This window comes from Mesoplodon mirus (assembly GCF_964341445.2).
Source record: "Mesoplodon mirus genome assembly, chromosome: 12".
Lineage (NCBI taxonomy): Eukaryota > Metazoa > Chordata > Mammalia > Artiodactyla > Ziphiidae > Mesoplodon > Mesoplodon mirus.
Genome location: NC_138988.1, coordinates 81,522,404 through 81,544,695, shown reverse-complemented (window position 1 = coordinate 81,544,695; position 22,292 = coordinate 81,522,404). Strand labels below are relative to the sequence as shown.

The 22,292-nt window shown below is 39.7% G+C and overlaps 1 protein-coding gene across 1 annotated transcript in view; it reads left to right on the top strand.

Moving 5' to 3' along the window:
- The window catches only part of PKHD1 (PKHD1 ciliary IPT domain containing fibrocystin/polyductin), a gene marked incomplete at its 3' end in the record, with an annotated part of 433,165 nt that overhangs the window by 51,487 nt on the left and 359,386 nt on the right, over window positions 1–22,292 (top strand). The window contains exons 28-33 of the mRNA XM_082637162.1: window positions 3,818–3,948; window positions 6,939–7,074; window positions 9,835–10,030; window positions 10,730–10,797; window positions 12,706–14,298; window positions 16,157–16,300. Coding sequence (XP_082493288.1) covers window positions 3,818–3,948; window positions 6,939–7,074; window positions 9,835–10,030; window positions 10,730–10,797; window positions 12,706–14,298; window positions 16,157–16,300 — 2,268 coding nt within the window. The remainder of the gene's footprint in view (window positions 1–3,817; window positions 3,949–6,938; window positions 7,075–9,834; window positions 10,031–10,729; window positions 10,798–12,705; window positions 14,299–16,156; window positions 16,301–22,292) is intronic.

The following is a 22,292-nucleotide window of genomic DNA, read 5'->3' as shown; positions in this document are numbered from 1 at the left end:
AAATCCTCAACAAAATACTAGGAAACAGAATCCAACAACACATTAAAAGGATCGTACACCATGATCAAGTAGGATTTATCCCAGGGATGCAAGGATTCTTCAATATACACAAATCAATCAATGGGATAAACCATATTAACAAACTGAAGAATAAAAACCACATGATCATCTCAATAGATGCAGAAAAAGCTTTTGACAAAATTCAACACCCATTTATGATAAAAACTCTCCAGAAAGTGGGCATAGAGGGAACCTACCTCAACATAATAAAGGCCATATATGACAAACCCACAGCAAATATCATTCTCAATGGTGAAAAACTGAAAGCATTTCCTCTAAGATCAGGAGCAAGACAAGGATGTCCACTCTTATGACTATTATTCAACATAGTTTTGGAAGTCCTAGCCACGGCAATCAGAGAAGAAAAAGAAATAAAAGGAATACAAATTGGAAAAGAAGAAGTAAAACTGTCACTGTTTGCATGACATGATACTATACATAGAGAATCCTAAAGATGCTACCAGAAAACTACTAGAGCTAATCAATGAATTTGGTAAAGTTTCAGGATACAAAATTAATGCACAGAAATCTCTTGCATTCCTATACACTAACAACAAAAGTTCAGAAAGAGAAATTAAGGAAGCAACCCCATTTACCATTGCAACAAAAAGAATAAAATACCTAGGAATAAACCTACCTAAGGAGACAAAAGACCTGTATGCAGAAAACTGTAAGACACTGATGAAAGAAATCAAAGATGACACAAACAGATGGAGAGATATACCATGTTCTTGGATTGGAAGAATCAATATTGTGAAAATGACAGTACTACCCAAAGCAATCTACAGATTCAGTGCAATCCATATCAAATTACCAGTGGCATTTTTTACAGAACTAGAACAAAAAAATCTTAAAATTTGTATGGAGACACAAAAGACCCCAAATAGCCAAAGCAGTCTTGAGGGAAAAAAACGGAGCTGCAGGAATCAGACTCCCTGACTTCAGACTATACCACAAAGCTACACTAATCAAGACAGTATGGTACTGGCACACAAACAGAAATATAGATCAATGGAACAGGATAGAAAGCCCAGAGATAAACCCACGCACCTATGGTCAACTAATCTATGACAAAGGAGGCAAGGATATACAATGGAGAAAAGACAGCCTCTTCAATAAGTGGTGATGGGAAAACTGGACAGCTACATGTAAAAGAATGAAATTAGAACACTCCCTAACACCATACACAAAAATAAACTTAGAATGGATTAGAGATTTAAATGTAAGACTGGACACTATAAAACTCTTAGAGGAAAACATAGGAAGAACACTCTTTGACATAAATCACAGCAAGATCTTTTTTTGATCCACTTCCTAGAGTAATGGAAATAAAAACAAAATAAAATAAACACATGTTTATTTTTATGTTTAAGTTTTAATAAAACTTAAAAGCTTTTGCAAAGCAAAGGAAACTGTACAAACAAGATGAAAAGACAACCCTCAGAATGGGAGAAAATATTTGCAAACAAATCAATGGACAAATGATTAATCTCTAAAATATATAAACAGCTTATGCAGCTCAATATTAAAAAAACAAAAAACCCAATCAAAAATGAGCAGTAGACCTAAATAGACATTTCTTCAAAGAAGACATACAGTGGCCAAGAAGCACATGACAAGTTGCTCAACATCACTAATTATTAGAGAAATGCAAATCAAAACTACAGTGAGGTATCACCTCACACCAGTTAGGAAGGGCATCGTCAGAAAATCTACAAACAAGAAATGCTGGAGAGGGTGTGGAGAAAACGGCACCCTCTTGCACTGTTGGTGGGAATGTAAATTGATAAGCCACTATGGAGAACAGTATGGAGATTCCTTAAAAATCTAAAAATAGAACTACCATATGACCCAGCAACCCCACTACTGGGCATATACCCAGAGAAAGCAATAATTCAGAAATACACATGCACCCCAGTGTTAATTGCAGCACTATTTACAATAGCCAGGTCATAGAAGCAACCTAAATGCCCACTGATAGACGAATGGATAAAGAAGTTGTGGTACATATATACAATGGAATATTAGTCATAAAAAGGGACGAAATTTGGTCATTTATAGATACATGGATGGATCTAGAGAGTGTCATACAGAGTGAAGGAAGTCAGAAAGAGAAAAACAAATATCGTACATTTACGCATATGTGTGGAATCTTAAAAAATGGCACAGATGAACCGGTTTGCATGGCAGAAATAGAGACATAGATGTAGAGAACAAACGTATGGACACCAAGAGGGAAAGTGGCAGGTGGGGTGGTGGTGGTGGTGGTGGTATGCATTGGGTGATTGGGATTGACATGTATACACTAATATGTATAAAATAGATAACTAATAAGAACCTGCTGTATAAAAAATAAATAAAATTCAAAAAAAGAAAGATATGCCACCTTACAATGTTCACTCTTTCCGTACATTTACTTTAGTTTTCTTATTTAAGTTTTAACCCATCTGTTAACGTTTGTCAGCAGCATTTCAAAGCTTTCTTCACATTTCTTCATACTCTTGAATTGTTCTTGTCAAGATTGTTTCCAGATATTGTATCTTTTATGTTGCTATTGTATGTTGGCTCTTCTTCAATGTTATTCTTTAACTTAGAAGTTTATTGTAGTCTTGTCCTGAATCTTAAGGGCATATTTATATATTTAACTTCAGGGTAATATTCCATTTAGTCACGTGCTCCTGAAAGAGTTTCACCAGGTTGTATAAATTTCCTTTCTCACCCTTACACATTTGGGAATGACAACCTTGCTTCTGTGGCCTCTCCCCACTGGCATGGGGTATGTGTCTCTATTTGATGGCTTCATTGCCTCTCGTATATCCCTTTCTGGAAAGATGGCAGACCAGAATCATTGCTCATCAACAATAAGTGGGCTTCCTGTCCATCAGCTGGATCAAGGGCTGCTCCTCCAAATGGTATTGTGTGCCGTGATATCAGTGCGATTGGTGCCATTCCTTCTCTTACTGAAGTTTGTGGTGAGGAGATGGGGGTTTCTGAGGTTGCTCCTCCTCAGTGGTCAGTACCGAAATCCTGGCGGCACTTGGTGACAATGACAGTCACTTCTATATCATCATGGCGACCAGAACATAGTCTGTGGTATCGAATCACAAAGCTGGAAGGGTTAAGGCTGTCATTTAAAGATGAGGGAGTGGGAATTCCCTGGTGGTCCGGTGGTTAGGACTCTGAGCTTTCACTGCTGACGGCCAGCTTCAATCCCTAGTCGGGGAGCTAAGATCCTGCAAGCCGAGTGGCATGGCCAAAAAAAAAAAAAAAAAGATGAGGGAGTTGAGGACCAGTGAACTCAGGGACAATAATGCATATGATCTGCTCTAAGTGGTAGAGCAGTCTATAGCCCTGACTCTGGGCCCCCTGCTCTATCTACTGTCTTACACTTGCTCTCTTATACTGGTTTCTTGGGAAGAGAGTATGTTTTATAGAATTGGCAGGGATGATGTTCAAAAATCTAGAGCAGAAGCAGTTTCCAGAGACCATCTATTGATACTTCTCTGTTCCATGGCTGTGTTTTATCTCTATGTTTTAGTCTTAAATATCTCCTTCTCTCTGCCCTTCAGTCACTGTATCTCCCATCTTATTTAGTAGTTTATATTTTTAACTTCAGTCTTTTTCTGCAGTTTGAACATGCCTTGTGTTTTGACTAAGGAGTTTCATATTTTGATTTCATTTATTTTTCTTGTGGATAGTTAATTATTGTCTATCTGTATGGCTGTGTGTCCTATCTGAAAATGCTGCTTTTGTACAGGAGGGCTCTGGGCCACCATCCGAGGCTCCAGTTTGGAAGATGTTAGCCTGGTTTTATTTGGATCCCAGTTTTGTGCCATTAATGTCACCACAAGCAATTCACGAAGAATTCAATGCAAAGTTCCACCCAAGGTAAGTGGAATCTTTTGGCATCTCCTCTCTGAGTGAGTGACCATTATTAACGTATAGTGTAAGGTTCTCAGTGAATCGTTTCTTCGAACTAAGTTAACTGACATGACGTTTTCATCATGAGAGCATGCTTATGTTGCTTACATGGAAGCACTTCTGTTATGAATTGGGAAGCTGACCCGCCAATGGGGCTTGTAATTAGCATCAGTTAATTTCTTTTAAAAGAAGACAACCAGACAGTCCCAGTCCATACTCTTAATGATTATTAGTGCCACAGAGTAAATACATTTACCTAGTGCACATTCTGAGTGTTGGTTTGCAAGACATATATCTTAGAATCTCGCTTCTTTCTCAAGTAAAAAAATAACTTAGTTTTCATTAGCAGTTTTGTTTTCTGGCATGGATGGGACTGGTGGAACTTGGAATCCTCTAGAATGTCTGGTTCCTATGAAATAACTTCCTAGTTAGTCCCTACTGCTTCCCTTGTTTCTTAGAAACAAGTCCCTTAGCTTTCCCATCCCTCTTCAGCTGGTGCTATCCCATAGATGGCATAAGAGTTTTTGGTCCAGACCCTTCCCTGGTGCTGTGGGTGAGAGTCATGCTCACAGCTGAAATTGAACTTCCTATTCAGAGTTCACTTCAGTGCCATCAAGATTCCTAGCACATCCATGACCCCCAAAGAAGGCTGTCTGCTGAACAATAAAGATCTCTGGAAGAAGAGAGGGTTCAGAATAATCTTTGATCTCTGGTCCCATATTTTTATCTCATCCAGTTATTCAAATATTATGAAATGTTAGCTTTTATATATAAACTGCATGCAATTCTAATATGTGTTATAATTTGTATATTTCCCATTATTGGACATTTAGATAATTTCCAAAATTTCTTATTTCCTATATTTACTGTGTACTTACTATGTGCCAACAGTAACAGCACAGAGATATAAAGCTTTGGACATGGATATCCAGTTGTCTGAAACTCTTTTTAAATAATACTCTCACCATCGCTGTGTGAGTGTCTGATTTCTGGTGCCTTGGCCAACATTGAGTACCAGCACTTTAGCTATATTTACCATTTTAATGGGTAAAATTGGTACTGTTTGAATTTCTTTTACTAGAGAGAATAAAAATTAGGAAAGCCGGGCCTCCCTGGTGGCGCAGTGGTTGAGAGTCCGCCTGCCGATGCAGGGGATACGGGTTCGTGCCCCGGTCTGGGAGGATCCCATATGCCGCGGAGCGGCTGGGCCCGTGAGCCATGGCCGCTGGGCCTGCGCATCCGGAGCCTGTGCTCCGCAACGGGAGAGGCCACAAGAGTGAGAGGCCCGCATACCGCAAAAAAAAAAAAAGAAAAAAAAAAAATTAGGAAAGCCAACTTTTAATTGAACAAAGCAATACATGCAAAGTTCAAAAGAAAATAGTAAGACAATCATACTCTCTCGTACCCACTTCCCCATTCTTCAGTACCCCCTTTCTGAAACAACCACTTTAAATTCCTTTGAATATAGTTACAGTGTCATTTGTTGGTTAAATCAGTAAACCATATTTACATTATTAAACTATTTGAATGATACTGACAGAATCAGGCAATATATAATTTTTATAGTTTGTCTTTTTCTTAGAGTTTTTTACTTTATAAATTTATTTATTTGTTTGTTTTTGTCTGTGTTGGGTCTTCGTTGCTGTGCGTTGGCTTTCTTTAGTTGCGGTGAGTGGGGGCTACTCTTCGTTGTGGTGTGTGGGCTTCTCATTGTGGTGGCTTCTCTTGCTGCGGAGCACGGGCTCTAGGCGCATGGGCCTTAGTAGTTGTGGCACGCGGGCTCAGTAGCTGTGGCATATGGGCTTAGTTGCTCCATGGCATGTGGGATCTTCCTGGACCAGGGCTCAAACCTGTGTCCCCTGCATTTGCAGGCGGATTCTTAACCACTGTGCCACCAGGGAAGTCCCTAGAGTTTTTTTTTTTTTTTATGTCTTCCTTATTATAAAAATCCTCTATCTTAAAAAAATTTCATTATGTCAGTTGCTCTTTTTTCTTGAAGCTCCCTCTTCTTCTGCTTCAATCTAACTTGGTGTTTTCTAGATTTATTCTATAGGTTTCATCCTAGTATTTCCCTTGACTGCTCTCCTGAGTAGCTTCACTGTTTCTTGGAGTTTTTTTTCTCTTTTTTTGGTTATTGTTTATTTTATAAGATAATAGCCTTAAGAAATATCCCAAGAAAGAAAATGTGGGAGGGAAGTTTTCTTAGTACTTAAATATCTCAAAGTACTCTCACACTTGATGTATAGTTTAGCTAGATATAGATGTTTATTTGAAATTGCGTTTTTTTTGCAGAACCAATTGGTGTGTTAATTGCAAATCATTCTTCTTTACTCTTTAATCTGTTGGATGCTGCACTTGCCTATTCTAAGCACTTGTCACTGTGTCTGTGTTCATGTGAGAGAGACAGAGACAGAGAGAGACACACAGAGAGACTTCAAAGTAGCAAATATAGTCTTTAAAAACAATTTTCTTGAAATTAACCCTTTAAACTAATTCTGTATGGACTTTGCTCAACTCAGTCTTATTTACAGAGTTTTTATTTTATTTTTTAAAAATATTTATTTATTTATTTTCCTTATTTTTTTGGCTGTGTTAGGTCTTAGTTGTGGCACACGGGATCTTTGTTGAGGCATGTGGGACCTTTTGTTATGGTGTGTGGTCTCTTCGTTGCGGTACCCAGGCTTCTCTCTATTTGTGGCATGTGGGTTTTCTCTCTTTAGTTGTGGCGCAAGGGCTCCAGGGCGAGTGGGCTCTGTAGTTTGCAGCACACGGGCTCTCTCGTTGAGATGCAAGAGCTCAAAGTTGTGGCTCGTGGGCTTAGTTGTGCCGTGGCATGTGGGATCTTAGTTCCCTGACCAGGGATTGAACCTGCGTCCCCTGCATTGGAAGGTCGATTCTTTACCACTGGATGACTAGGGGAGTCCCCAGAGTTTTGATTTTAAAAATTAATTTTTCAGGGGGAAGATGGACCTACAGTGAATGTGACTGTGATCAGAGGGGACCATTCTGTGGTTCTTCCCAAGGCATTTACTTACATCTCCTCTTTAAATCCAGTAATCGTGTCTCTCAGCAGAAACAGAAGCGGCATAGCAGGTAAAATACCTGATCCTGCAGGATCTTTTCAGCTTAGAGCACTGATTGTATAAAAAGGCAAACAATGGCCTGTTAATTTTATTGAAGATAGTATTATATTTTGGATGGAAGTTATTTTTCTGAAAACCTGGAGACTGATTTTCTCCTCTTAGCCATCATTGAATAAATCTCCATATATCTATTTTTCTCTCTGTAAAATTGGGACCATTTCTATCCTGAAAATGACATGGAAATTCGAAATTAAAAATTCAGTAAATATGTATTGTATACCTACTATGTGCCAATAATAATAGCACAGACATATAGTAGACATTAATCTTTGTCATTAATTTATAGAATTATTAGCCTCAGTTTACAGATTAGGAAACTAAAGAACAGAGAGAATAAGTTACTTGTCTAAGATGTTATTTGGTAGTAACAACCTGGTAGTAAGTACCAGAGTTGGGGTTTGAACTCAGGCAGTCTGGTTGCAGATTCCAAGCACGCAGCCACTTACAGTTTATTGTAAAATAGCATTTGGGGCAGCAGATCCTTTCATAGCAGTTATTTGATATGATTAGAAAATAGTATATTCTGATTAACTTGTTCCTTGAGAGACATATATATAAAGAGTGTATTCTTTAGCATCCAACTACATGAAATGATTTAATCTTTCTTTGATGATTCAGATGATATGACAGGATGGAATTATGACAATTTATTATCATGTCATAACATATAGATTTGGAAAAGTAGCAGGTAGCACTGTGTTCTGGTTAATTGGGTGCCAGTTGACAGAGTTTATGGCAGACATGTCTAAGGGTTTATTATACAAGACCATCAAATTTCCTAAAGAAACAGCCTGGACTAAATTTTTCTGGTACTATTTTCATTTTCCATTGCTCAAGAGTACATAAAGGGAGGTGTCCTTTAGCTTCTCAATATTATTCAGCTCAGATAGTGCAGAAGAAGAATTTGCTGCCTGAGGCGACCAAAGTGTGTAAAATTCCTTAGTGGTATAGATTCTTCCCAACGAAGTAGAAAAGGGAGGAGGGAGCTCCGTGTTCTATTCAGATTTCAGTGATTTTGGCTCTTAATAAAATTTCCCACCTATAATGAAAAGAATAAATACATTGCATCAGTGCCTCAAAGGCATCTCAGATTAGCTTGACAATTGATCAAGAGCCCAAGGAGTTCATGTTATTGATACATACAACATGATGCATTATTTGCAGGATTTACACTTGCAATGAGATCTTTCTACAGGCAGAATAAAGAAGAACTTGTTATAAAACGCACAGTGAGTGGTGCCCTATTGGGAAAGCTTCTTTTGAAAGTTGGAGGGCTACATATCTCCATCCAGGAGATGCTGCTGCTGCTGATGACAATAGAGCCAAGATGAAATCAAAGAAAAAAGAAGAGGGGCAGGGAAGGAGGAGGAAGGATTTGATGTGAGAGACCATTAGTGTGATTTTTGCCATCAGCGCCTGATCCGAATGAATTCCAACTCAACCACTCCTTGGGCACAATACTTAACTTCCTTTATCTTTAGCTTCTCCAACTGTTAGGTAGGAATAAGTCTTTCAACGTTATTGGGAAAAATGGAGATAAAGTATCAGTAGATAAAAGTACCTAGTCCAGGAACTAACACAGAGTAGCACTCAGTAAATGCTTTATTGAAGTGAGCACCATCATTCTGCCAGATACTGAGTGTTGTATACATGGGCCAAAGATGGCCTCTCTACATTGGCCCCATGTGGTTTCCTTTTTCACAGCAGGCTGGGATCCATTAGCTGAAAAGTCCGCCAATGCCAAATTCAAGTTCTTACACACCTAATTGTTTTAAATGTAGCCCCAATAAGCAGATTTTCTATAACCTTTTAGAGCCTATCTGCTTTACATACCCTGCAAAACTTCATTTAACATCTGATAGCTGTATCTGTTCCTCTTGATACTCAATAAATATATGAGATAAAATGAAGTGTCCGTAGTACACATGGCACTTTAGTAGAGTTGCTAATAAACCAAAAAAGGTATTGAGACACAAGACTGGACTCAGGCCCTCACATTTCCATTAATCAGCTCTGAGACCTGGGCTACTGAGCCTTAGTTTCCTCGAAAGCAAAATGCCAGTCCTGCTAACTGCCCTGCATATGTTATCAGGACAGTGTGAGGGTCAAATGGGATAATGTGGGTGAAAGGGCTCTGTAACTGCAAATGACTGCGCTCATATATAGCATTGCTATGGGGCTCAGTGCATAATCAAGACAGAGCTTTAGACTTTTATCTTCAGAAAAGTAGAGGCTACAAAAAGGACATGGAGTGTTATTTTCTGGTTATGAAGACCATCATAACTACTTGATTTGCCTTTGCATGGAGGTGAATTAATGCCTCTTGTGTACAATTGTCCTGACAACTTTTCTTTCTATGCCCTTGAAGTTATAGGCTGTAGCTCTATTAAAAGAGTTGTAAGTTTCATGATAAAAATTAGGTTGGCATTAAAAGCTTTTTCAAATTATTTTTATTTTATTTGTTTTGGCCATGCTTCATGGCTTGCAGGATCTTAGTTCCCTGACCAACGATCAAACCTGGTTCCATCAGTGAAAGCGCCAAGTCCTAACCATTGGACTGCCAGGGAATTCCCAGCATTAAAACTCTTAATCAGAGTATTATGCACAGGGCTAACCATGTGTTTAATCTCGAAAGATAATCTTAGAATTGAATAAATGGTTGAGACCACAAATCCACTTCACAGGGGCTAATGGATTCTTTTCAACACAGGAGGTGAGACCCTTTCCATTGGAATGGCGCTGCCAATGAACCACACGGATTTGGATGCTCAAGTCCACATTGGGGACACCAGAGCTCAAGTCCGAGCACAGGCAGCTCAGGGCCTGGAGGTGGTGCTGCCCCGGCTGCCTGCTGGGCTCCACGGAATCTCAGTCTCCATCAATGGGGCCCATATTCATGCACAAGGGTGAGGTGGATCCTTGCCATTCATTTTAAGTCTGTTGATGGTCTAGCGATTCAGTTGAGGAATTCTAGTTTTGAGTTAGGTCTTTATTTTTTCTTCTTCTAAAGTTAAGGGATAAACATATGAGAGCCCTAAAATTTGAACAAATCTTGGAGACCCTACAGGACAGTTCACTCTCAAGACCAGTTTTTGGCTTACTAGTTGGGGAAAGGAGAACTTTCTGGAACTAAGATGTCATGTCTCTCAGTTGGGTTGGGATGGGATGGGATGGGCATCTCTATGTGAGGAGGAAGAGTCTGTGCTTAATAAGAGACTGTGATTTCACTAAGACCTTTAATAATAACGGTGTCTTGGGCTTTGAATAAATGGCTTTAATTACTGCACAAGCCATGCTCAGTCCTCTTTACCCTGAAGTCCCTCTGCCCAGTCTTTCTCCAGAAGTTCCCTTGCTTCATTCCAGAAAGTAGCTAAACTATGAGGCTGATGTGCCCACTTGATATTGGAGCAGGAAAATATCCCACATAGCTTCTCTTCTTCACGTTTCCTTCCTTCTCTGGTGGACAGTGCCCCTCACCTGTGCTCTCCATCACAGCCTCCTTTCTTCTTCTCCCCCCAATACATACATCTCCGCTGTCTCGTGCCTTCTTTTCTCTTTTTTTCTGACTCTCAGTTATTTCATGACCATCTCCCCATTTTCTATAGTGTGGATCTTCACATCCAGTACATCACAGAAGTCTTCAGCATCCAGCCTTGCTGTGGGTCCCTTCTGGGTGAGTGGCTTTGACCTGACTGGTATTATTTATTCAGCAAGTCTACTCCCTGGATATTCAGAGTTTGTTCCTGGTGAGACCAGAGAAAGGGCTGCAGGGAGAGGTGCTTTCCCCTGCACTGGGAACTGAGTGACATACTTTGGAGGGTGTGAAAACTCAGGATCCCTTAGCCCACTGACTTCAGGAAATTAAAGAATTTTTACGATAAGGAGATGTGCCTGGTTTTCTTTTTTCCTAATGGAAGGAGGCTGAAACATCTAAAAAGTGGCACATCTCGAGTACATATCACTGAATCACTTTGCTGTACATCAGAAATGAACACAATATTTTAGATAAACTATATTTCGATTAAAAAAACAACAGTAGAAAACAAGAGAAGAGCTTCCTGAGAGCCTTTTTGATACTGCATATTCAAGGACAAGAAGGATGAGTCTTTGACGTCTTCGCTTGCTCTAGGGATGAAGATGAAGGATGAGACAGAGTCAGAAACACAAATGCCAATATGGGAGATGTCAGGACAGGACAAACAGAGAAATCTAGAAAACTACTCATTTTCAGAAAAAATTGAAAGCTATATATTTGCCTGTGATAATCATTGTGACAGTGGATGAAATAACACATTATCCTTTTTAAAAAATTTTTTTATTGGAGTATAGTTGATTTACAATGTTGTGTTAGTTTCAGGAGTATATCAAAGTGAATTAGTTATACACATACATATATCCACTCTTTTTTAGATTCTTTTCCCATATAGGCTATTGCAGAGTGTTGAGTAGTTCCCTGTGCTATATAGTAGGCACATTATCCTTCTTGAACATAGTATAATCCTTTTTATTTTTTTTATTTTTTATTTTTTTATTATTATTTTTTTTCTGTATGCGGGCCTCTCACTGTTGTGGCCTCTCTCGTTGTGGAGCACAGGCTCCGGACGCACAGGCTTAGCGGCCATGGCTCACGGGCCCAGCCACTCCGCGGCATATGGGATCCTCCCAGACCGGGGCACGAACCCGTATCCCCTGCATTGGCAGGCGGACTCTCAACCACTGCGCCACCAGGGAGGCCCAGTATAATCCTTTTTAAAGCTGCTTGGCTATACCACTGATTTGATAATGATAAGGGGTATGTTACCCCCATCCCTGTCCTGAAGATGGGATTTGATTGTGCCTCAACAAGAAAGTGAGACAATGTCCATGAATACAGCAGCAAAATTACAAGCATGTTTCAATGTTTCATTTCTTCTTGATATGTCATATACACACACACACATGACTACATAATATATGGAATACTGGAATACTAATAGAATAATATAGAAGATAAGTAGAAGACTTCAACAAATTAGATTTTTCATTAGTAAGTTTAATATATGTAGAACAATATACCTATATACTACATAATAACATAGAGAATAATATGGAATATTAGGGTAGATAATACAACAGACGACAAGAAGACTAAAGAATTTGATTTTTCATTATGTATATGTTGTATACATATGTATATGAAATATACATATCCTTTTTCTACATAATAATTTGTAGAATCATATAGACTGACATGTTAGATAATATAGCAGATGACAAGAGCACTTCAAGAAATTTGATTTTTCATTAGTGTCCAAGTTGATGGAGGTTTCTAGGATCTATAAACATACTTGGAAATTTTGTCTTAAATATTATAAACATTCCTCTTATAGGACAATTTATATTGTTTTACTATCATGTGAAATTTAGCCCATCTGACTCCTGCCAAAATGATCACACATCAACATCGATGGGTGAGGTGAAATACTTTCACTAACACTTACCCCATCTTTTACTTAGTCCTGCTGGGGCTCACACAGGGGCTGTGAGTTCCTAGTTCTGAAATACCAGCTTTTCAGTTTTGTTCTCAATATTTGTGCTTTAGGTGGAACCATCCTCAGCATCTCAGGAAGAGGGTTCAGCAGGGACCCAGCTTTGGTTTGGGTGCTCGTGGGCAATCGGTCCTGTGACATTGTGAACTCAACGGAGACGAAGGTCTGGTGTGAGACTCCGCCAGCCCCCCTGCCGCCTGGTGCCCCAGCCCCTGTGGAGGTCTGGGCTGGCAGCCAGCCCTTCCCCCACCAACCTTTGCCAAGCCTGGTGGGGAAGGGCTTCATCTTCACATATGAAATGGCAGCAACCCCGGTGGTCACAGCCACGCGAGGAGAAATCACAAATCACAGCCTGAGGCTCTACATGGAAGGGCAAAATCTCTCCAACTCAGAGGTCCTTCTGGGGAACTTGAGCTGTGATGTTGAGACCCAGTCTCCCAGTAGCAACACAAGCCTGTCTGGGTGCGCTTTTCCTCTTCACAGTTTGGAGGCAGGCATCTATCCTCTCCAAGTACGTCAGAGACAGATGGGGTTTGCTGACATGTCTGCGGTGCTCCAGCAATTTGTGGTGTTGCCTCAGATAACAGCCATTTCCCCAACACTTGGGTCCACTTGTGGAGGGACAGTACTCACGGTGCGGGGCTCGGCTCTCAATTCCAGCAGGAGGTCAGTTCAGGTTGACATTTCAGGTCCTTTCACTTGTGTGATTTTGAGTTTGGGGGACCAGATGGTCCTCTGTCGGATTACCCCAGTGGGTAACCCCTTGCCTGGCACTTCCTTCACCCTGAATGTCACTGTCCTGGTTAATGGGCTGCCCGGTGCCTGTCTGGGGAATTGCACTCTTTTCTTGTGTGAAGAGACAACTCCTGTCCTGGACGCCTGGACCACGACCATCAGTGGGTCTCTGACCACAGTGTTGATTAGGGGTCAGAGGTTAGGTACCGCGGCTGATGAACCAATGGTGTTTGTGGATGATCTCCTTCCTTGCACTGTGACTTTCTTTAATACAAGCCACGTGGCATGCTGGATCAGTGACTTGGCCCCAGGACCCCACTACCTGTCAGTTTTTCATACAAGATATGGGTATGCTTGCTCTGGTTACGTTTACAGACACTTCCACATTTTGCCTCAAGTGTTTCATTATTTCCCCAAGAATTTCAGCCTCCATGGTGGAAGCCTCTTGACCTTGGAGGGTACAGCCCTGAGGGGACGGAACTCCACTTTAGTCTACGTTGGCCAGCGGGCCTGCTTGACTGTGAACCTCAGCTCTGAGCTCATCCAGTGCGCTGTTCCTGCAGGGAATGGCTCCGTTGCCCTGGACATAGAGGTAGATGGACTTTCTTACCAGGTGGGCGTCATTGGTTACGGCGACGCCTTCACCCCCGAATTGCTCTCAGTTTCTCAGACTGATGACGTCTTAACGTTTTCGGTGGCTGGGATCTCAGGAGCTGCGAACGTTGACATTTTTATTGGGATGTTCCCCTGTGTGGGTGTCTCTGGCAACCATACCCTTCTCCAGTGTGTGGTCCCATCCCTTCCTGCCGGGGAGTACCAAGTCAGAGGTTATGACCACCTGAGAGGGTGGGCCTCATCTATCCTGGTGTTCACATCCAGAGTGACCGTTACAGCAGTGACTGAGAACTTCGGTAAGTCAGGCAGATGAGGCAGAAGAGCTTTCTTTATATAAGTGGATCAGTAGCTCCTGTCCCTATTCTGTGAGGTAGGAAATCAACATCAGTCTGAATGACAGAAGGAGAGAGAAGCCGGTTTTCCTCTTACAGTCCCAGCTTCCTCCTAAAACTTTGTCATGCTCCATTTATGAGGCTTTGTTTTTTATCGAGGAGATTGTGCATATCCTCTAAGTGTTTGATTGTATTTTAATTTGATACATTAACCCGCTTTAATTTGTGCTTTAAGTAATACCATTTGTAAGAGCTCATAATTTGATCATTTAAGTAGAGCATAAATGCCTTCATTTATTTTTAAACCTATCTGCCAATTTGAATTGTTTTAAACTTATTAAATATGATTAATTTTTATCATTTTGTACTATTTCACAGACGAATTCATACTCCACCAATAATAAGTCAAATGCAGAGTACGATTGCACTGGTTGAACTTTTTCTTCTTTTAGATGTATTGATATTTGCCTTGTCTTTTTTTCCAATGATGTTCTGGGTTTCTGTCCCCTTAATGTCTTAACTACACTTGAGATAGCTCAAATGCAATTGTGATGCAGAAAGTTTAGAAGTAATTATGGGAGCAGGATCGTAGACTGATGAAGTACGAACCAAGCCATTTCTTGGAACAAATATGTCTGGCCTCAGCTGGGCGGGATGCTATGGGGATTGGGGTTTGGTCCTGAGTCTGTCACTGTCTTAGCGGGGTAACTTTTTTAAGCCTCAGCTTTCTTATTTGATAAAGGGTTTGGGGCTGGATGCTCCCTTGTTCCCCTTTCAACTCTCTAAGAATCCATGACTTTTATGGTGAGAGAGGAGGGGTAAGAATGCACCCAAGCAAAAAGTTTGTCAGGTAGCTGTGTAAGTACCACCTAGATTTGACATTGAAGGCAGGAGAAACTAGACCTCTATCTCAATGTGGACTAGAGGTCTCTGCACATCTGAGACTTCAGCTGACATTTTCCTTTATTGATTTTCAGACTGAAGCAAAACATGTTGTCGGTTAAGAACTGACGTGATTTTACCCATCAGACAGGTACTCTTTTTACACAGCAGGTAGGAGTATAAACTGGGGCAACATTATTTTGGAAAGAAATTTGGCAGTATTCGTCAAAATTAAAAATTTACTTTTCCTTTGACCTAGCAATTCCACTTCTAAGAAGTTGCACCAGTTTTACTCATATAAGTGTATATAGTTCATTGCACCATCCTTAATTGCAGCAAAAGAGGAGAAATTATGGAACTATCAATCAATAGGAAGATTGCTCAATAAATTATGGCATAATCATATGATGGAATTCTAAGTGGCTATTAAAATGATGAGCTAGATCTGTATATATAGCCTTGGGAAAATGTTTATGCTACACTTCTAATTTTTTAAAAAAGTTGTAGAATATTATGTATAGAATGATCCCTTTGTATAAAAAAAAACTATTTGCTTTGAAAATTCAAGAAGAATTCACAAGAAATTCTATACATGGACACTTCTGGGGAGTGAGATAAGTAGTTAGGGGAAGTTTTTCTTTCACTTTATACTCTTCTATATAAAAACTTTAAGAACTATAAATAAGCATTATTTTTCTACACAGGAATTTTTACACATTTTGTAGGTTGTTGAATTATTGGGGTTTGACAGAATAAGGGCTCCAGGCTTTGGAGGCCAGAGCTTAGTGAGAAGAAACTGAGAAAACAGGGAATCTAAGGCCAGTGTGTGGACTCAGGAGGGCATAGAAAGAATGAAGGGGAGCAGGAAAGCATGGGTTTGAATTCTGAGTAAAGAAAGATTTGCCTCCATGATGGTGAACTCATCATTTTGTCTTTAAAGGCTGCCTGGGTGGAAGGCTTGTGCATGTGTTTGGAGCAGGATTTTCTCCCGAGAACATCTCAGCTGCCGTGTGTGGTGCTCCCTGCCAAGTCTTGGCTAACGCGACAGTGTCTGCCTTCAGCTGCCTGGTTCTGCCCCTGGATGGTCAGGAAAAATGCCATATTCGTTTTTTAAAGAGTGTATATGAAAATGACATACTTTGGTTAACTCCATTTTTTTGATAATTAATGGTGTAATTGACTTTAAATTTTTCTATGTGTTCCTGGGGAAAAAAAATTCATTGATCCCCATCTAAAATGGTAGTTAGAATGGGGGACCACCTGTTAACATGAGTCATAATAGCTTTTGTCATATTAATGACAACATTTATCCCCTATGTTCTTTTTTTTTAAACATCTTTATTGGAGTATAATTGCTTTACAATGGTGTGTTAGTTTCTGCTTTATAACAAAGTGAATCAGTTATACATATACATATGTTCCATATCTCTTCCCTCTTGCGTCTCCCTCCCTCCCACCCTCCCTATCCCACCCCTCTAGGTGTTCACAAAGCACCGAGCTGATCTCCCTGTGCGATGCGGCTGCTTCCCACTAGTTATCTATTTTACGTTTGGTAGTGTATATATGTCCATGTCACTCTCTCACTTTGTCCCAGCTTACCCTTCCCCCTCCCCATATCCTCAAGTCCATTCTCTAGTAGGTCTGTGTTCTTGACGGCAGTCATATGAAGATGGAGAAAGTAGCTCTGAGTGGTGAGTACTAGTTTCAGTGAAAGCCTAGGCATCGTGGAGAAAACAATCATGTCTTGCTCTGAGGTGGGGCTGCTGAAAATGTCTGCCTTCTGGAGGTGTAGTGAAGGGATTAGATCATTCTGCTGCAGAGCTCTTGCATATTAGTGTGCTCAGGTCTTGAATCTTATTATAGGAAAAAAAGGCCAACATTAACATTATCCTTTTATTCTGTAAAGTCCAGATAATTACCTGAGCCCTTACTCAGTAAAGCACCACGATCTCTCACTGCTTTAAGCTTTGTAGCCATCACGTAAATTGTGGCACGGGAAGCCATGTCTTTGTGGGGTGGAGGGTTTAGAATGGAAGGTGCAAAGCTTTGATATTTCTATGATGGGGCTCACAACACGTGCTTATTACCCACTGAGCTTCAGAAAAAAAAGTCTCAGGGATGAAATTACTATTATCACTACAGGGTCAGCTAAGCCAGGTGGTTATTTGGTTTGCATAATGATAGATCTTATACCCGTGCATTTAAAAATCATTTGTACTCATGTTTTCTGTAAAATGCTTTAAGTTATATTCCTAATTTCTGTGTCTGCAACTTTAATGTTGGTGAAAGATTTACAGTGATAAAATCATCACTTTTGAGCTTGGACAAAAATTCCATGATGGATAATACTGTTGTGATGGCAGTTTACATTGGATTGTCTTAGACCAGAAGGAGGAGGAGTGATGGTGGTGATGGGGATTGGGAGGAAGGAGAGGAGGAGGAAAGGAGGGGAGAGGAGAAAGAATCCTTGCTTACAATACTAGAAATCGAGTGTCCTATTACCATCATGTATATGAGCAGAACATCACAAACGAGAGATCTATTCTACTTAAGATTCCACAATAGGAAATTTAGGATGTGGTATAAAATTGAAGTTAATATGTCTGTTTCTTTGTCTGTTCTAACTCCTGTGCCTAGAACTGTCCTGGCTTAGGGGACGTGAAAAATTAATGTTTGATGAAAGAATAAATACGGGAATTGGGAAATGGTGGAAACATAAAACCGACTCCCCATTTCTAGGTCCTAATATTTAACAAATACTGCTACAGTTTTTTTGGAGGGGGCGGGGGGCTTTCACATATACACTATTTAAATTAATCAACTCTTTGCTATTATTTCAAGACATCTAGTTTCAACCAGAAGTACAAACTAAAAACCAGTGAAGTTTCAGGGTCAGGTAAATTGTGTTATTGGGAGTTTTATAACTCATAGGAGAGGAATAAAATAAATTATTATATTTTAAAAGATTTGATTAAATTTAGAAAAAGAATTCTCAAAATTCCTTGATTTTTAGAAGAGGAAAACATGAGTGAGGCGCTGTAACTTTTACCATTGTCACTAGGTGTCAGCAAACACTCATTGATTGTACAAGGGCCGCTCATTTACTCTGGGGAAATGGATAATTTATTTTCCTCTTTCATTAAAAAAGAATTGGGAGATTGGGATTGACATAAATATACTAATATGTATAAAATAGTTAACTAATAAGAACCTGCTGTATAAAAAAATAAATGAAATAAAATTAAAATTAAAAAAAGTCTTTTAAAAGACTTTTAAGTACAGTGTCTATAAAGATGGAGAGGAACTGGTGGAATCCAACTCCACTGATTTCTTTTTTTTTAACATCTTTATTGGAGTATAATTGCTCTAAAACGTTGTGTTAGCTTCCGCTGCACAACAAAGTGAATCAGCCATATCCCCTCCCTCTTGCGTCTCCCTCCCACCCTCCCTATCCTACCCCTCTAGGTGGTCACAAAGCACCGAGCTGATCTCCCTGTGCTATGCGGCTGCTTCCCACTAGCTACCTGTTTTACATTTGATAGTGTATATATGTCCATGTCACTCTCTCACTTTGTCCCAGCTTATACTTCCCCCTCCCCGTGTCCGCAAGTCCATTCTCTATGTCTGCGTCTTTATTCCTGTCCTGCCTCTAGGTTTGTCAGAACCGTTTTTTTTTTTTAGATTCCATATATATGTGTTAGCATATGGTATTTGTTTTTCTCTTTCTGACTTACTTCACTCTGTATGACAGACAGAGTATAAGGTCCATCCACCTCACTACAAATAACTCAATTTTGTTTCTTTTTATGGCTGAGTAATATTCCATTGTATACACGTGCCACACCTTCTTTATCCATTCATCTATCAGTGGGCATTTAGGTTGATTCCATGTCCTAGCTATTGTAAATAGTGCTGCAATGAACATTGGGGTGCATGTGTCTTTTTGAATTATGGTTTTCTCAGGGTATATGCCCAGTAGTGGGATTGCTGGGTCGTATGGTAGTTCTATTTTTAGTTTTTTAAGGAACCTCCATACTGTTCTCCATAGTGGCTGTATCAATTTACATTCCCACCGACAGTGCAAGAGGGTTCCCTTTTCTCCTACCCTCTCCAGCATTTATTGTTTGTAGATTTTTTGATGATGGCCATTCTGACTGGTGTGAGGTGATAACTCATTGTAGTTTTGATTTGCATTTCTCTAATGATTAGTGATGTTGAGCATCCTTTCATGTGTTTGTTGGCAATCTGTATATCTTCTTTGGAGAAATGTCTATTTAGGTCTCCTGCCCATTTTTGGATTGGGTTGTTTGTTTTTTTGATATTGAGCTGTATGAGCTGCTTGTGTATTTTGGTGATTAATCCTTTGTCACTCCACTGGTTTCTTACTTAAGATCCAGGATGGGGCCTCCCTGGTGGCGCAGTGGTTGAGAGTCCGCCTGCCGATGCAGGGGATACGGGTTCGTGCCCTGGTCTGGGAGGATCCCATATGCCGCGGAGCGGCTGGGCCCGTGAGCCATGGCCGCTGGGCCTGCGCATCCGGAGCCTGTGCTCCGCAACGGGGGAGGCCACAACAGTGAGAGGCCCGCATACCGCAAAAAAAAAAAAAAAAAAAAAAAAGATCCAGGATGGGAGTTGGGGATTCTATGTATCCCTGAAATTGGATAAGACATTTTGAGAATATGACTGTGTATTTTTTTTTGTAGGAAGTAGGTCTACAGTGTACATCAAATTATCAAAGGGGTGTGTCTCATAAATTATTAAAAGCTACTAAATAATTCCCCTACTTTCAGATAGGATTGCACAGAACCAATTTAGTTAAGAATCTGTTATATTTAAAAAAATTTTTTAGCGGGCACTTTCACAGCAGTGACCCATACAAGTGTTTCACAGTTTCCTTTCTCAGGGAAATCTAACTAATCTAACTAATCTAACTAATGCTCCCAGTCTACTTTTTTCAACCTTAATCAACTGGTAGCCCTTGGGAAAGCTGAATAATTTCAGTCCTTCTAACACAGTGCTTCTCAATGATATTATTATTGAGAATTACTAAAAAAATATTATTACTGGAGCAGCAACAGTAGCAGCACCTGGGAGTTTGTTAACAGTACGAATCCTTGGGACCTACTGTATCAGAAACTTTACAGCAAGTAAACATTTTGGTATTTCTCTTCTGAGCTTCTTGAGTATAATCTGTAAAAATATGCAATCACTATGTTATACACCTGAAACTAACATAATATTGTAAATCAACTATACTTCAATAAAAGTTAAGAAATGTAGAGCTCTAAAAAAGCCCTGTTGCTGCTTTTGGAGTCATCATCTTTACTTTTCCCCCAAATTGTACTTCTAACAAAAGAAGAATTTTCTTTTTTCATATGATAGGTTGCTAAAGCATCTTGTCAGTCTAATACTCTGTATTTGTTTAAAATCAGCAAGATCTTTGTCTTTTGGTTTCCTGCATTTATATCTTGAGTTATACCACATGACTTCTTCATGGAAACTTTGACTTTTCCATGAGGCATGAAAAGCTAAAGTGATTAAGGTTGCACAGCTATCTTGTGGCAGAACCTTGAGTAAAATCCATGGATTCTGATCCCCAACGCTGGGCACTTTTCATAATCCACCTTGTCAATTTGCATCCACCTAATCACCCATAATGAGTTCATTATTTTATAGGTGTTAAGCCTGTTTTTATTTGCCCCAGGGCTTACTAACTGGAAAGTTCTCATGTTTCCTCTATCCATACAAGACTCTTACTTTCCAGACATTTTAATTGCAGTAATTCTTTGGGAACACAGTCATAGAACCTACTATGTGTTAGGTGCTTTGGAATATACCAGCAATAATAATACTATTTGTGTGTGATTGAATAACGGCAAACCCTCTCATGTACTTGTCTTATCCCTTGCTGCATGCAGCCCTGTGATGTAAGCAGGCCTCTTAGCTTCCAGCTCATAGCCCTTGATAACGTGTTACGTACCTGCATGAACAAGCTAGCTGTAGAGGTAAAAGGCTAGAGAAAAATTTTCTTTTCTATTTTATTAAGGTTTTCAGGCAGAGATGCTCCCAAACCATCTCATGTAGAGATTTGTTCATCCTCCTGTTAAAGGTTATTGCCAGTCTGGCTTGGTGTTGCTTTTTACATTGTGTCTCATGACCTGGAAAGAAATGGTCTCAGGGTCAGAGGGCTTCAAATCATTGCTATTCTTCTTTATGAAATGTTAATAGTCATAACTCTATGAGAATCAAGAACTTCTGTTAATCAAGAGATCCCATAAAGAGAATGAAAAGTATAGCCACAAATCTGGAGAAGGTATTAATAAGCATATAACCTCTGTAGGATTAGTACCCAGAATATAAAACTCACAAATCAATAAGGAAAAGACAAGCATTCCAATAGAAAAAAAGGCAAATGACAGAAATGGGAATTTCATAGAAAGGAAAATATGTTATTACTAAACATATAAAAACTTGCTCAACCTAAAAAGTAATGATGAAAATTCAAATTAAGGCCACAATGAGATGCTCTTGTATACTCACTGGACTGGCCAAAATTAAGAGTCTGATAATCCCAAGTGCTGACAATTATGTGGGTTACTGGGAAGTCATAAATACAGGTGGTAGGAATGTGAAATGACACAACCACTTTGGAAACAACATGGCACTGTCTTGTAAGGTTGAACTTGCACCTACCCTATGAGCAGACAATTTTCTTAGAGGCATATACCCTAGAGAAAATTCCGTACATGTTTGTAGTAGCAAAACCTGGGAATTACCCAAAAGTCCATTGGTGACAGAATAGGTAAATATATTGTAGTACTTTCACAGAATGCAATGTTGAACAGCAGTGAAAATGTTTGAACAACAGTTATATGCAATAATAGGGCTAAATCTTGGAAACATAATATTGAGTGAAGAAAGCAGGTCTAAGGATATTATGCCATGTAGTCTATTTTCTAAAGTTCAAAAAGAAGTAAAATTCAGCAATCTCCTGTTTAGGATACAAACCCATGTGAGAAAACTATTTAAAAAATGCAAGTGTTTTTTTCTGAGAATGAGGAGGAAGTGGGTAGACT